At 39.4% G+C, this 16,179-nt stretch overlaps 1 protein-coding gene across 2 annotated transcripts; it reads left to right on the forward strand.

Moving 5' to 3' along the window:
* The first annotated feature begins 819 nt into the window (after nt 1-819).
* Nucleotides 820-10,425, forward strand: LOC128134461 (kazal-type serine protease inhibitor domain-containing protein 1-like). 2 transcript variants are annotated; one of them, XM_052772160.1, is made up of 5 exons: nt 820-906; nt 1,095-1,583; nt 7,207-7,367; nt 8,994-9,138; nt 10,067-10,425. In XM_052772160.1, exons 2-5 carry the CDS (start codon nt 1,127-1,129, stop codon nt 10,195-10,197), a joined length of 894 nt encoding a protein of 297 aa, XP_052628120.1. In that variant the 5' UTR covers nt 820-906; nt 1,095-1,126; the 3' UTR covers nt 10,198-10,425. The 2 variants fall into 2 exon arrangements, with proteins under 2 accessions (XP_052628120.1, XP_052628121.1); XM_052772161.1 differs by having other exon boundaries at nt 825-906; nt 1,127-1,583.
* Nucleotides 10,426-16,179: the final 5,754 nt, after the last annotated feature.

Consider the following 16,179-nt stretch of genomic DNA (forward strand, 5'->3'; position numbering starts at 1 on the left):
ATAGGATGATAGGGAGCATGCCTAAATCCTGAGATGTACAAAGAAAAGTGCAACATCTGGCAAGAAGTGACCCTGCAAACCCATCTCCCTGAACTGGCAGAAATTTATGCACAGAAAAAGTGGGAAAACCAGAGTTACCTCCTTCATAACTAACAGTGTAAGTACATCTTAAGAAATGAAGGCAGAAAAGTGCTAGGAAAAGACAAGTGATGCATCTAATACTTCAGCAAAACCTTCTTCTGGGGTGTCTGAAGATGCTGTGGTGGCTTGCTCATGTTTGTCTATGTTCTAAACCTCTTGCACTTTGTTCTCAGAGCCAAATGTGGACCACATTATTTTGGGTTGCAAACCACAAACACCCAACACTGAAAAGAAGCTAAATGTAGAGAGAACAATGGGTTCTTTAATGGGTCTAGGCACCTCTCATCTTAAATCCAAGAGTTTAAAGTCAATTCCACCTGTCTTGGATTGTCCCTTGCTTGTAAAGAGCCTGTAAGTAAATTGTTAACTCAGAACCCCCTGCTTGTGATCATTAATGGATGAAATTTGGTGTTAAACCTTGCTCCAGTCTCTAGAGCACTGGCTCAGCTCTAGGGTACTGGTATCTTGGGTGCTACTTTGTACTCACGTTTATCTTTCTGTGACCATCTTTTTCAACTCATGGGGGGGGGGGAACAAAAAAGCTTATAGCAGTTAATGTCTTAATTTTACACTAATTTACCCTGTTCTCCTTTCTACAATAGCTGCAATATAATGTTGTTTCAGTAGAGCAACGCTTTGCAAATTTGGCTCAAGGAGACACTGAGCAAACAGCTTTTCAGAGAGCTTCAACTCAGCTGTCAGAAGGGGCAGTTTGGTTTCTGTGCAAGCAATACTCGCATTCCAAACTGCATTAGAGAAAAGCCGGTGGGTTTGTATGCATTTTTATTATCAGTTCCAGATTAGGAATCTGATGCTAATTTCTTCTTAAAGCCTATGTTTGCAGTAGAATTTACATTCTAAAACAAAAAGAGGATTGTGATGTTTTTCTCTCACTAGCTCACTCTTTCCTTTTTTTTCTTTTTCTTTCCCCCCCACCCTGGCTTTACTCCAAGGACCTTTTCTGCTTGTTCATTACATTCTCAAGATGAAGCACCCGATGGTTACAGCAGTGCTGGTAGTACTGGTGCAGGTTTCTCAGAGTTTCCCTGCCTTGTACCACCGAGGCTGGTGGAGGCTGTTAAGGGAAGGAGATAGTTGTGGAAAATGCGATTTGGCACTTTGCTCAGATCCTAAAGACTGTCCAGCCGGCACTGTATTGGATCGTTGCGGCTGCTGTCCTGAATGTGGAAATGTGGAAGGTCAGATCTGCGACTTGGACCAGGGCAATCATTTTTACGGGCAATGTGGGGACAACCTCGAGTGCAGGTTGGATGCTGAGGAAGCAAGGTTTGGGGAAGTCCCTGAACCCCAGTGTGTGTGCAAGTCTCAAGAGAGCATCTGCGGATCTGAAGGGAAAACCTACGAGAACATCTGTCAATTCAACAAGGCTTATGCTACGAAAAGGAATATCAGCATGAAACATAAAGGACCATGTGAATCAGGTAATATGTACAGAGGCACTTCCAAACTGAAAAAAGATCTGATTCTTATTTTCAGATGTGTTACTAGATACTCTAGTCTATTAAACTAATACTGCATTTTTGTTATAATTGTTTTTTCATAATACTACTTTGTGTTAAACATCGTTCAGCAGCTGGTACTTAATCTTGTATGTTATAAGCCTCTATATTAGACTAGTGGATTAAATCACATGGTGACTAATAAGCCATAGATCTACAGACTAGCTCTGCTCTGAATAAGCAGACTATGAGGTATTTTCTACAAAAATTGGGAATAGATAAACAGATAGGATTGTCTGGGAGGACTGGACAAATAATTATTATCATATGACGACTGACCTCATATTAAAGTGGTGATAGCAAAGCAGATCTCATTCATATATATATATATACACACACACACGTACATGTATGTATATATATGTGTATGGACGTGTGTATCCACCTGCGTATATATGGTAAGCAGTGAAGTAGAGGCAATAGAAGAACATAGGGCTTAATTCACAGGTCTTTTCTTTTCACAAAAAAGTCCCAAATAATCCAAATTCGGAATCACCATAAAATCTATCTAACCCATGAAATAGAAATGCAAATATTAGAACAAAATCAAACCAAAACAATTTCCCTAAAGACACTCACAGTGCACGAACAGTTGTCTGCGATGATTATTAATGGAAGGATTCTTAGCTGGGTTGTACAGGGGAATCCTGCCTCCTGCTCATGTGCTGTTCTCATTCTTCACATTATTACAAGTCTTTACTCCTCGACACCTTTCACCTAAGTCACATGAATATAAAATGAAAAAGTGAACAGGCTTTTGTTTTCTGAATGAGAAATTTTTTTTTTAAAGTTAATGAAATATTTTCTCAAATGAAGTAAGTAGAAGAGGTCTCTGGACCACAAATGGGTCACAGTTCTGGGAATCTGAAATTGCATCTCTGGCAAAGGTCCATATATGAGAGTAACTTGGGTACATTCTACCCACCCCTCGCTAGCCATCTGTTGCCTCCAGTTTAGACTGTATGCTGTGCTTTTATATTGAATGAACACTGGCTATTGAATACTTAAAAGGAAAAGCGATGATCAGCTAATACCAGACTTCTTTCCTCTTTCTGTAGTTGCAAGAGAAAGATCCATTAAATAATCCCTTATTTGCCATTAGGGTATTAAGCTGGGAAATGAGGCTTGTCAGTAAAGAGACATTCAGAAAACTCAATGCATACCAGCCCATGGTATGATTGAAAGCCTGTTAGCCCTCGGGTAGGTGTTCTTATTTGGGATTAAAATAGCACTAGTTCTTGCGGCATAACCCCTTCAGGAAGATTTCAGTTAGAAGTGTCACTCTAGTAGCAAGTGATGTTAACTTTGCAGCAGAGGTAGCTGTTCAGGCATACAGGCTTAAAGCAATGGTCTGCTCTAATTAATTAAACAGAACTGGCCATGTACAAAAAGCTTTAATTTGGAAGTACTACCACTTTTAATTGCTGGTGGTGTCATCCACCAGGCCTTGCAGTCACCCCTGAGGCACATAGCACCGCTCATCAAGCAGGAGGAATGAGCTCAGCTGCTCTGCATGCAGGCATCACCCCCAACACTTTCCCACTGCTTCCCTGGGTCCCCAGAAAGGTTGGTCGCTTTCTCTAGGAATGCACAGAAATTTCCTAGGATCGCTCAGCTTACTGAATTGCACAGAAGCCTGGGGAAAGTTCATAGCCATGTCAGTGCTGTGCAGAGTTTAGTTAAGAAAAATGGGGGCCTGTCTCCTTAGCTTTTGCAGAGGAAAGTGCCCAGCTGTTGTATGCGCCCAGCTGCAGCAGAGCACTTCAGCCTGAGGTGGGTGCTGGGCTTGCTGGGGAGGGGGAGTACAAGTGCCCCTCTTCTCAGTCTCTCTGAGCTGCAGCTGACCATGCTGGCTTTGTAGATTGTGTTTTAGACCCTGGAAGGAGCCTGGGCCATTCAGCAAGCAGCAGGGCACAGAGGTGCTGCCACGGGGTCACCATGCCTCGGTCCCCCATAAGAGTCTACCAGTAATCCCCATCTTTGCCATGGCAGCTATCTGAAGCAGCGCAGTGGGCATGTGAAAGTGCACCATGATTTAGACTGGTTTTTCATGACTGCAACTGACGACAAAAGGCAACAGGGAGTCTGGCTCTAAGAGTAGCAACCTCGCTGTGGCACTCACTTTCTGCTGACTCCAATTTGCATGAGAAACAAACACTAAACACTGTGGGGTTTTGGTACCAAGCTATAAATACAACCTTCACTCGACTCAAAGTACTTTGTTTTGTTATTTCTCCTTCAAGGCATCTGCTGTTTCCTATTGATGCCAAACGGATTAATTGTATACAGCAACCAATGAATAAATAAATAACAATAAACTCCTTTCATCAGAAGAGTATAGCCTTTTATCTTTCTTCTATCACCAGAAAAAGGAGAAGAAAAAGGCCTAGCTCCCTAAAGAAACACTGAAAAAGCCTTTCTTCTCCTGAAAGCTAGTTTTGATCAGTTTATCTAATAATTTACCAAGGTTACTAAGTACATTAATTATATACAGATTGTCCACACTTAATCCATCCCCATTCATATTCAAACTTCTCTTGCTAATGATTTAATGAAGTAACAGAACAATCTAGCAGTGATTCTCTTTATATTGAGCTGTGTCACATAGTTTATTTTAAACGTAAATTTTGGAGTAAAAAACCAAATAAACAAGCCACAAAATTTTCTGCCATTTTCATCAAATCAGACATAGATGAGCAAAAATTTGTATGAGTTAAGGGGAAAAAAAAATATCATATTATCTAATTCTTAGTCTGGAGTGATATTGGGTTAATGTTGATTGTGAAAGGTGAAGCAGTATTATGACTTTTCCTGGCTTCTGGTTTATGTCTTCTGTAACACATGAGGATAATTCATGACTGGGACTGTAAAAGGAAAGGAGCAGCTACTGCACATTCACCTCCAAACACTGAGATATCAGAATGCTTTCTATAGCTATCAAGAAAAATGTATCTACTGCAGGAATCAAAATGACAGTTATCATAACAGTAAAGATCTGTTTCTAAAGATACATTTATGCAAAAAAAACCCACACAGATAGGCATGGGAGAATTTGGCTGAACACAAAATCTGAAACACTCAAAAATGAACTTTGTAAATTTTTGTTAAAATGATACATCATTACTTCAATTTTCTTCTGTAAAATACAGCCAAATGGTGTTGTGAGACAAGTATTATTTTATTTCTGGGGGCACTTCAAATTTGAGTAGATAATGCAAGTATTTATTGTGTGTTCAGATTCAGAAAAGGCAGTTTGGTTAGATCAAAACTGTGGTTCTTCTTCCTTGCTATGAATTTGATCTCACATGATGCCGGTCCTGGTCAGCCCTGGTCCGGCAAAGCCTTAACTACCTCAATAAAAGTACGCAGACTTAGACCGTATCTAGACATTTCCAAGCTATCATCTGTATTCTTCTTACAGTTAATGGAGGAAGGGGTATTTCCAGCGTGGAATTTGTCTTGGTGTATGGTAGACAGTGCTAGACAAATTTCTTGTATGTGAACAGCTATAATGTAGATTTGTAACTTAGACCCTTAGGTCCTTGAGGCTAAGGATGTGTTTGCATGGCATGGTGAAGCCAGAGCCCTCAGCCTCGCATGGCTGAGCCATGTCTGTGGATGGCCATGCAAGCAGGACTCAGTTCTTGGCAATACTTTAGTGTTGTCAGTGTATCCATAGGACACCTGTGTTAGCACCAGAACAAAAATACTAACCAGTCACCATCTGTCTATTTAAAAAGTTTTTCATGCTGTCTCTGTACAGGAATAATTTAAAGAACTCTTGTGAGTCAGTGTAGTAGACATTTGGTTTCTTTTTTACACTTTAAGCTCAGCTACAGTGGATGTATCATTAAAGGGAGCGTGGCTGCACCAAGTTTTAATGTTTCAAAGTATGTTTTAATATCAGACCCTATGTGATAAATTCATAGGCAAAAAATTTCTCATCCAAGATGTTCAGTTAATGCTGATTTGAATACAAGATTCTTGAAATAATAGATTCTGAATGTACAGTTCTCATGAAAGAACAAGCATTTAAGGGCTTAAGTATCCTAGTTTTAAAATCTTACTTTTGAAGAGTAGCAGGATTGTTTAATGAGGTATTCATAAATGGGGAAATTGATACTTTGCTGCATAATTTGTTTGCAATTAATTTTAATCAGTACACATTTGATATTTTCTGCACAGATATCAATCCTGAAAACCTGACACATGTATTAGAAACTTGCTTGAAAATCTGGAACAGGCTGTTACAATTCCAAATGCTGAAGCATAAATGCTCTACCTACATATTGATTCAAATATTGCAAGTAAAAATATATTAATTATTTACTACAAGTTTCTGTTTCCAAGCATCTGGGATCTGTACAAAAATAAAAGCAATAATTAAAGACAAGTCTAATGGACCAGAAAATGCATTCATTTTTAAACACTGGTATGGAAATAGAAAGAAAACGGACTTTAGAAGGAAGAACATTTCTTGCTGAGGACAAATAGATCAGGAAAAAAAGCTGAGATCTCCAAAATAGGAAAGCTGTGATAACAGTAACTATGTTATTTTGCTTTCTGCTGCTACATATCATCATCTCCTGTTAACATTTTGTATGTTCATACATGCTTATAGAGGGGTATGTATTTAAATCACATACGAATGCATCAGGTGATAATTTATTTTTTCAATGTCTTCAAATCCCTGGACTGGCTCCCTCTCGTGGTTAACGTCAGCTTTTTCATTGGGAAAAAGTGAAAGAGGATAATTCAGAGACGATAAATAAACAGTGGTGGGGGATGAGGGTAAGAGAACAATAGGAAACAAGTAAGTGACAATCTGATAATTATAATAAGCATAACATAAAACCTTATAAAAATAATTGGATTTCAATTGCTTTTATTACTCGTCTCATAACAAGAACATCAGATGAAATTGATAGCAATCAAGGATAAATGTGAAATGTATTAATGCTGTTACTGTGTAACTTGCTGCAATGAGTTCCATGGGTAACAGAAGGGGATGAGATTTTAGCAAGTTCAAGGCAATGATGTACTCAGAAAACAAATTTTGACAAGCTAGCAATCTCAGTATTTTAGCTTTTAAGCTAACCAAAATGTAACAGAAATTAGTAAGAACTATCACGTACAATCAAGTTACTCTGTGATTGTCTGCTACATAATTTCTTGTACTTTCCTCTGAAGGTCTAGTCAAGTACTGGCTGCTTGACTGGTGGGCCTTGAGCCTAGTCCATGATGACAGCTTATGGGACACAAATTAAACTTTTAATTTCAGCTTGAGTTTCATGATCATGTGCAAAGGGAAGGACAGATGGGTCCTTTGAAATAAGTGTTTTTAAAAAGCCTGTTCACCCTTTAACAGGACACAAGGTGTTCTGAGCTTTAAAAGCTGCTTGGAATCATGTGGCTTTTCATAGTGTGCGAGATGGCAAAAGGCAAACCGGTTTTATCACGTAAAGTAGGAATTAATGTTATATGGTTTTGTGTTTGTGTTGTCTTTTGCTGTCTTCTAAAGCACCATTCTGTTGGTTCTTTGCAGCTCCTGTTATTTCTATGCCCCCTCAGGATGTCCAGAATTTCACAGGCAATGATGTCATTTTTGGCTGTGAGGTGTCAGCCTATCCTATGCCACACCTCGAATGGAAAAAAAAGGGGAATAAAATGTTTCTGCCAGGAGACGACGCCCACATCTCAGTACAGGTAAAACTTGAGTTTTTCCATGTCCTACAGTTTGGGATGAGGAGTAGGGGCATTAATCAGTGAATTCCTCCTACAGAACACAATACTGTTGTAAGAAATAGATTCCTAATAGGGGCCCTCTGACTACATAAAGAATTATGATTTCAGTCAGTGCAAGGATCATTGCTTCGGCAGTCCCAGCAGAAGTAACAGCCAGGGTACCATCTGGCTCACTTCAGGGAAAGAAAAGATGGAAGATTCTCCTTATGTAGGTATCATTCTGGAAAAATTGAATGAACATATAAATGGAACTGTTTAGGCTATTACCTAAAAGAAGGTGCATTGTGGGAAGGATGGCTACTGGCAACAATTTTACTACTCTTGATGCAAAAGCACAATTCTGGCAGGTATCTAAACTTCTCCTTTGCAAGATGCTGTTTCTGGAGACCTGCCATTTGGGTTCAGTCCCTGAGGTGTTCAAAAGGAAAGCAAAGAAACTTGCTCATTTTACGGAGGACACAGTGTTTTAATCTGAGGGGAAAGAGTAGAATGGCATTAGTATAGGCTTCAAGCAAATCTAGAAATAGCCTGAAAGTTTGAGCTAAAATTAAATAAATCAAAATGCTAATTCTTTTAAATGGAAATAAAATTCTGGGGAGACGAGCTAACAAAGCCAGATGTACAGGCAGACTTCAGTAAGGGTGAATCCTGCATCTGCATGTCTTCTCCAATGGACAAAGAATATGAACAGAGACTATGCAAGGAATGCATGGCAAATCCAGCTTTCTGGATACACAGCCCAAAAGCTGAAAGATCCAATGGACATGGGGCACAACCTGAATGAAAATGTAGATAGAAAAAGCACAGAAAAAGCTAATCTTAGTACTACTGAAGTACTAAGGGTCTAAGTTATTTAGAAATATTTCTAGAGGCAGCAGGAACACAAGTTTGATTAGTGGACTTAAAGTTGCTCAGAAACAATGGTGCAAGGAGCCACATCCAAATGCTGGTCACCTCAGAGGCTAAACTGAACCTGTTAACCTATCTCATTAAACAATTCAGCATGAGAGCATCTCTGTTAACATCTGTTAATGGTTTTGTGTGGTTTGTTTGGAAAAGGAAGCTCATCCCTTTAAGAGGCTTTAGCCCAAGTCAGTTGAAACCGATTGTCATGAGGTGTAAAAGCTCATGGTATGTCATGCCAATCCATTAAAACCTGGATGCTGAGTGCCAGCTTGGTCAGGCCCCTTGGCCCTGAACAACTCACCCAGACCCACCTGCCACTCTCATCCTGAAGAAACTTATGAACTTGAGAACAGGTGGCAATGCTTTGAAGCAGCAGCAAGAAGTGGTGCTGGGACAAGAGACAGGAGGAGCACCGGGAATCAGTAGCATGAGAAGGAACAGGAATGAGAGCACTGTGAAGGGCAATGAAATTTAAAGAGCAGCGATGGGAAAGCATGAACTCAGAGGCACAGAGCGATGTGAAGTTAAAACATAGGGCAGCAGAAACAAGCAAAATCAAAGCATGATGGCAGTAAACAAAAAGCGAAGGTTGGAACGATGTTTAATCCATCCACAATTATTTTGAGAAATATCATGGTCTCCTAGTTACTTAATTTCAACTATTTATTTTTCTTCTCAAAGGCAAGAGGTGGGCCTCAGAAGTATGGTGTGACAGGCTGGCTGCAGATTCAAGGCCTCAAAAAATCAGATGAAGGTGTTTACATCTGCCACACCAAAAATAAGCATGGTGCAACATACGCCTCTGCAAGACTGAAAGTCATTGATGGTATTTTTTTTTATTATTTGGATGTGAAGAATATAAAAATGCATACAAGCAGGTTGCAAAGGATGGGTTTGTCAGAATGCAAATGAAGGACATGACAAACTACCTAAAGATGTCCACATTTTAACTTTTCTGTGTGCTTTTCTTTTACTTTATCCCCTAGGGGGTTAATATAGTAATATTTTGCTGCAAATGATACCAGCTTCCAGAAAACAGAAAGCTGTGGATTATAGCCATACAGCTGAGACACATATTATTCCACTATCCTTATCCTACAGAAGTCCTTTGATGTTAGTAGGAACTCTGCACCCGGAACAACAGCTGTTGTAGCTGAAGGAGTCTTTGAACCATGGCAGTTCTGCTTAGATGTTTATTTTTCAAAAAATTAGGAAGGAAACAGTTGTTGCTCCTTAATGAGAGTTTTGGAAAGATGTAAGAAATAGCTTTACTGTTGTTTTGCACTGGGCCCAGTCCTACAGAATAACATCCTTCTTCCTCCGGGGAGAACTGGGTTTCCTGGCAAATGCAGAATAAAGACACATTGTCTTATATTTGCCTCCTGGTCTAGAGGAGTTTGTCACTGCTCTCGTTTGTCACTGACCTTGTTTCTGCAAGTGGTTTTCAAAGCTTTATTGGCTCTGGTCTTATTTTCAGGTGCATAGGATCTACAGACGACTGAACTCATAGTTTACTAGTGTTGGGAATTAAATGTATTTTCAACATTTTAAAATGTGAATTATATAGAAATTTGCTCATATATCATGAGCTTCGGTGGTATGAGGTCAAGTCGTTGGATAAAAACCCTCTCCTTTTAATAGAAAACTTAACAAGGATTCAGAAACACTGAGCTTGCCGTACAGATCCAACCCCATGCTTTCCTCTTTGTTCCTATCTACAACTAATTTAGTCTTGATTCAATTATGTCTTGCAGGCTCATCTCCTGCATTTGCATTTACTGCTGGCAGTAGAAGTGCAAGCTACAGCATTGAATATGGGGACTATTATGACCATTCTGATGATGAAGATGAGGAAGAATATGAATCCGGGGACTATGAAAATTGAAACAACTCTGAATAATAATTTTTATACATCTGTTGTCCAATACCTTTCACACTGTTATATTTACTAGTAGTTTCTGTGCTGTAAATGGCTCCTCTGATAACATACTCACTTGTGTATCCACCGTCCTGAAATTCAACTTTGGCTGAAGTCTATCATGCTACTTACCAGAAATAAGAACAGTTATAAATCCATACATTTACACTGTTAAATAAAATTCTTAAACATGCACCTGTCTACTAAGTATACTGCAGGGACCAAATTTTATATTAATTTTTAAAATGAAAATGATGTAATTTCTTTCAAACATTCTAATTTGTCTAGCAAGAACGTCCATAGTTAAACAAAATTTTTACATTGTATCAATTTTCTTTTTTCTATAATGTACTAAGAAATATCAAGAGATTGTTCACATGGCAACAAGCCTAAGTATGAAGGCTGCAAAACAGTCTTTAATCTCCTTAGTTCATGTTTTCTCATAAGTTTCAGCAAGATTTTCCTTCTCATTTGAAATTTTCCATGGTTAGTCTCATCATGGGCCAATTATCTGTCTTTTGGGGGGTTATTTTGTTTACTTTGAATAGATACATGAAACAATCACAGTCTAAAGCAAGTAAGTGCTGTTTTACTAGCAATACTCAAAAATACCCAGAAAAGATTTCTTGTGCATTCAAACAGATAAGCACACCTTTTGACTTCTTTTTTAACAGTTCTTGCACTACTCCTAACAGTGTTGGCTTCTTCCCACCAGCCTAGGCAACAATTCAAGGTTTGGGATCATTATTTTTACTCTGAACAGCATCATGTTTGGTGAGAATTACTGCAGTTTAAAGGAGGTGGCTGTTCTGTAGCTAAGTGCATGCTCTTCAAACACACAGAGACCTGCACAACAGAGCCAGTATTTGTCCTTTGTCTTGGACTGTCCAAGACTTGCTCCTATATCTGACCCATCTGTACCATGTCCAACCAAAGTGCATTCAGCATTGCCACACTTCTGGAAACGGCAGACAGAAAAGCAGGCATCGTTTTCTTTCTGAAAACCACCAGAACACATGCACATTTTTCAAATTGTCTAAACCACTTCTTGATCAGCATGAACCAGACAGCAAATGAAATGCAATTCAAAAACACGAGACTTCAAAGTGTAAAGTGATCACCCTGAAAAATTCCTCCAATTGCTTTTGTTAACTAATTACATGAAGGCTGGCTCTGAATTAATAGGTGATGGAAGATACTAAACTATGAAAACCGCTTTTGGGAGGCAGTTACACCTATTGGTTCCCATTGGCTGAGGACAGATGAATAGCAGTAAATTACCGAATGACATTAATGACTAAGGAAGCAAAAGTTCAGGCATCTGCATGTAAAGCCTCAGTATTTGCAGTCGTCTTTATCCAATGCACAAAAGCATGTAGTGATTACTGCACACACCGAGGTAACTCGAAGTTAAATTAATGGTGTTAAGGAAGCTTTAAGGGCAATCTTTCTGTAGGCATACATATACTGCCTAGATTTTTTAATGTATATACGGTGCATCACAAATTCTTCCTTTAATGTGATTGGTTTGTGGGTTTTTGCCATTAGGCAGATTTTTCCTTTCAATTTGAATTACATTAAGAGATTAGCTACAGACTGTGTTTGCCCTGAGGTATTATTGATCTTTGTCCAGGTAACAAACAAGCAAAGAATAATTTATTTTGTTTCAGACTTCCTGGAGTACTGTCAATTTATGAGTAGAAAGTATGCTATTGTGTCATTGAAAAGATTAATTAGTTTTAATTAGGAGTATGAAATGGCTTCATATTTAACTACTGATTTTGTTGCTATCGGCTCTTCCTGGTCTTCTTAGTGATATGTCTAATGACTTGTTTTGCTTATCCACTACATATTAACCTGAACATAAAATTGTCTGGTAGAAATCACTGAAATTTTTTTTAAGTGGGTATTTTTTATGGAACTATGTAATCTGCAGGCATACATTCAAGATCAATTGTGATCTGCATTGCAAATGAATGAATTAGATTACTAAACCAATCACTGAATTGTGGCAATATATACTGGCACAGACTAGTATGTAGCACAGAAAATAATGTTGAAATCATTAGCCATAGAAATAAATTAGAATTGTTTGGGGCCTTTTGCCGTTGTTAATGTAAAATGAAAAGCAGAAAGAAATGAATGTTTGAATGAGAAAATGTGTAGCAGAACCCTATCAAATAGCAGTCTGTGAGTGTTTGACCTGATGGACTATGTCTATTTAAAAAAAGCTAACCTTCCCACAACAAAGGGTTCTAAATTAAATATATTGCATTTATGTCTGTATGCATTTTTAATATATTTTTATATATATATTTTTATATCTATTTTTTATATATATATATATTTAATAATTTGTTGTAACTTATCAGCCATTCCTTTCAGTAAGAAAGCTGCATTTTACGAAACATCCTAATGTGATGCAAAAAAAGAAGGAACACTGATACCCTGAACATTTGCTAGTTCCTTTTTGGGGGGGGACAGAAATGGCTGGGTTTGTTTATATGCTTTAATCAAGTCAGTTAAAATTAAATGAAAAAAGCATGCAGAAGATTCAGCCCTCTCTAAGCAGTGTGGCAAATGAATGGATCTAATTGTAAATGCATTGCCTGTAGCAACAGATCTATTCACATAATCCAAAGTAACAGCAAATTGAGGAAGTTGGTTTTATTCCACCTAGCAGAAAATGAGACAGACTTGAGCTGGAAACTGTATATTAATACTGCAGGGAGGTCTCAGTACTGCATCTTGTGAGGCAGACCTCACAATTCCACTGAACACAGCAAGAATTTTGTTACCTTCCATGGAAGCAAGTCTGAATTTCATGGCACAACTTCTTCCTGTCGATGCCTGTCACACAAGCATCTTCACTGTGTCATTTCCCCCTCCCATGTAAAGATAAAGGAATTCTATAAAAGTTCCTAAATAAATTACACTCCTTAATGCATTTTTGTCCTTTGGGCTAGGACTCTGACATGGTCTGGGGTAGTTTCACAACCTAACATTCTTATTTGCTGTGTTAAATCTCAGGAGTTTTGTCAGGTATTAGTCTAGGAATCCATTAATTCTTTAGCTAGACCGATTTTTTTCCCCTTAAAATAATCAGGCTATAGTTGACAGAAATCGGATATAGAAATGCAATTGCCCGTGACTCAGAGATTAAAATGATTCAACTGATGATTAAATAAGGTACAAATATTTACATGGCTGCACTGTGCAGCTGAGCACACAGCTGAGCAAGTGCTCCCTGTCTACCTCATGGTACCAGCTTTCTGCTCTCAACGTCTGTCCATGCTCATCCGTTGACACAGAAAGGAGACCCAAGCTGGCGGGGAACACGCGTTTCTGGCTAAGAAGAAACACACTTGCTCCAGACAAGCTGGCAACTGGCTCATTGCTGCAGAAGCCACAAGCTCTTGCTCACTCTTGGCTACATATGCTGTCCATGGATTACGCTCAGCTCCTGAACTATTTAACTTATTAACCTCATTTCTGCATGTCTTTGCATAGCTTTGCGGCACAGCCTAGGCAATGGCCTGTCACCTGGAGCAGGATTCATAGTCATTGCTAGAGCTGCTCACAGGGTCAAGGTCTTTGAAGGATATGCAAGAGCTTCCTCTTACCTTTTTGACCCATACTGGCAAGCTGCTTCTGGCTCTTTGGACAGTTTGCAATTGTATTGCATCAGAAAGTCTCCCAAATTTTCCTCATTAGAATTTATGGCTGACTTTTCTCATCCCCGAGTCACCATTTCACTCCCTATTCCTCAGTCCTGGGAATTCCTCTGTTTTGATCTGTCCTTTTGCTCTCCTTTTAAATCCTTTCTGTTCCCTTTCTTCCGTGTGTACCACCAGTCCTTTTATTCTGCTCCTGGTATGTTTTGTGACTTTTCCTTTCTTTTAGACTATGGCTATAGATAAAAGATTCTATTTCTTCACAGGCTAAAGGATGAAAAATTGGGTTAAGGCATACGCCAGGACCGAGGCAGTCATTAGGGGACTGGGTAATCTGAGCCAGCTTTTCAAGAACGATCCATTTGACTTTCAGAAGTGACAGCCACTAGAGTCAAGTTGTGAAGGCAGGAGAACAAGAAACTCCATTTAAAACCACTTCCCATTTTGATTTTGCTTCATTCTCCAATAATTAATGAAGGTATTTTGTAGAAAAGCATATGGTTCAGTGATGGTATCATCATTCAGCTGTGATAGTTCATGTACAAAGAAATTACTCTTCCTGCCTCAATTAGATTGTCAGAACTGTTTCTCAAACCTGCTGCTAGAAGATGAATCCAGCTAGGAATATACCCAATTCATTTTTTCATTCCAGGTCTAAAGCAGCTTCCATTTCCAGAGGAACTCTACCAGTTTGGGCCTCTTTGGGGCTACCAGGCTTAACATGGAAATTTTTGCAATGTGGCCAATGGAGCAGCAGGGAAACATGAATAATTTTACACCAACCACTCAGGCCCTGGATCATCTGTTAACCAGAATAAAAATTACATGGACTTTTGATCACCGTGGTCTTCAGAGCAGGGGAGGTCAAAGCAAAAATTCTTCCTACTGTGTTAAAACAGCAAACAGCAGTATGCCCAACAACAAGCTTTTTGGGTGCGACATTCATAAATGCTGATGGCTGGCTATAGCAGCAGTCCTTGCTGCCACCCCCCCATCACACTTTATTTATTGTTACTTAATCCTCCTTCCTCCCCATGCCACTGACTCCAGAAGTGTCTTGTGAAGCCTAAACTAACACGTTGTTGAGTTTTACCCTGGTGTCTGTTTGGGTCCATGCTGTACACTACCACTGTTCACCTTTAGCAGGACAAGGAATACAGAGATGCTTTTCTTGCTTTGGTCTTTCTTAGGTTTCTTCATTAGTGACAAAATCTGGTTGCTCTCTGATGGCATACGATGCAAAGTTGTACATGCACGCAGTCTGTGCCAGGCTTTGTAACCCACGCCATACAACCTCACCAATTTCTGCCCAAGACAACAGCTCACGTACCTACAGCGTCACCTTCTAGGAAAATGACCACTCTCGATGTAGTGACAGGGAAGGCACCATCCTTTGGCGCAAGTTATTCCAGCGGACAACTGTCAGCATTGCTTATTTCTGTTTTGAATTTGTTCAGCTTCAGTTTATAGTGGTTAGAATCAGTTACACCTTTTCCTCTGAAGTTAAGAAGCTGGCTGCATTAAAACAGGTTTTTCTCACGCAGATGCTTGTAGACATTGTTCAAGTCGCTTTATGTCCTTAACTTGGATAACCTCTGTATTGACCTTCTTCTGTCTCTGATTTACATGGTGTGTTTTCCTCACTAACCCTGAATTATTCTTTTAACTCTAGAAGGAGAACGTCTTGGATCAGACTCTGTCTTTGCAGCACTTGAACTTAAGAAGTGAACCAGCTATGTTAATCTAAGTGTTTGCTGTCGCAGACTCCACCTGTTATCTGTACCAGTGGTTTGCAAAAATGGGATTCATCTCATCCAACTGGAAACTGAGACGACTCTATTCTCTAATTTTAATTTCTTTGATCCTTTATAGGCACCTGTAGCGGGGGATTCCCCCCTTTCTGGGATAACTAAGCAATCTGTCCCTGGACGCAGCTGTAACCGCCAGAGCACCACCTCTTTGGCCTGCTGGACTGAAGCAGCATTCTTGGGTTTTTCCACTCTCGGCAACCTTCCAGCACTTTCCAAAGCAGAATGAAACTGCCGGCTGCTGCCCTGGTCTGAAAACCGCCTCAGCACCACAGGCTTTGGTTTTTATCTTTTAAGAAGCACAGACAGAGCAGCATCATGATGGCTTGGCCAACATTTATTGACTATTGATTTATAAATGTAGGAAATTAACGCTCCATTGAGTTACATCCCTGCAGCTTGTGAACTGCTGGCTGTAAAATGGGAATATTCCCATAATCTCTCGTGGAACGTGTGACCTGAAGCTC

Source organism: Harpia harpyja, chromosome 20 (assembly GCF_026419915.1).
Source record: "Harpia harpyja isolate bHarHar1 chromosome 20, bHarHar1 primary haplotype, whole genome shotgun sequence".
In the NCBI taxonomy this organism is placed as follows: domain Eukaryota; kingdom Metazoa; phylum Chordata; class Aves; order Accipitriformes; family Accipitridae; genus Harpia; species Harpia harpyja.

What these genes read in the sequence shown, in the direction of transcription:
- LOC128134461 (XM_052772160.1), top strand. Translation starts at nt 1,127, where the DNA reads ATGAAGCACCCGATGGTTACAGCAGTGCTGGTAGTACTGGTGCAGGTT. An exon ending in TAAAGGACCATGTGAATCAG is followed by an intron (nt 1,584 to 7,206) that starts GTAATATGTACA and finishes GGTTCTTTGCAG; the next exon opens with CTCCTGTTATTTCTATGCCC. An exon ending in AAGACTGAAAGTCATTGATG is followed by an intron (nt 9,139 to 10,066) that starts GTATTTTTTTTT and finishes TATGTCTTGCAG; the next exon opens with GCTCATCTCCTGCATTTGCA.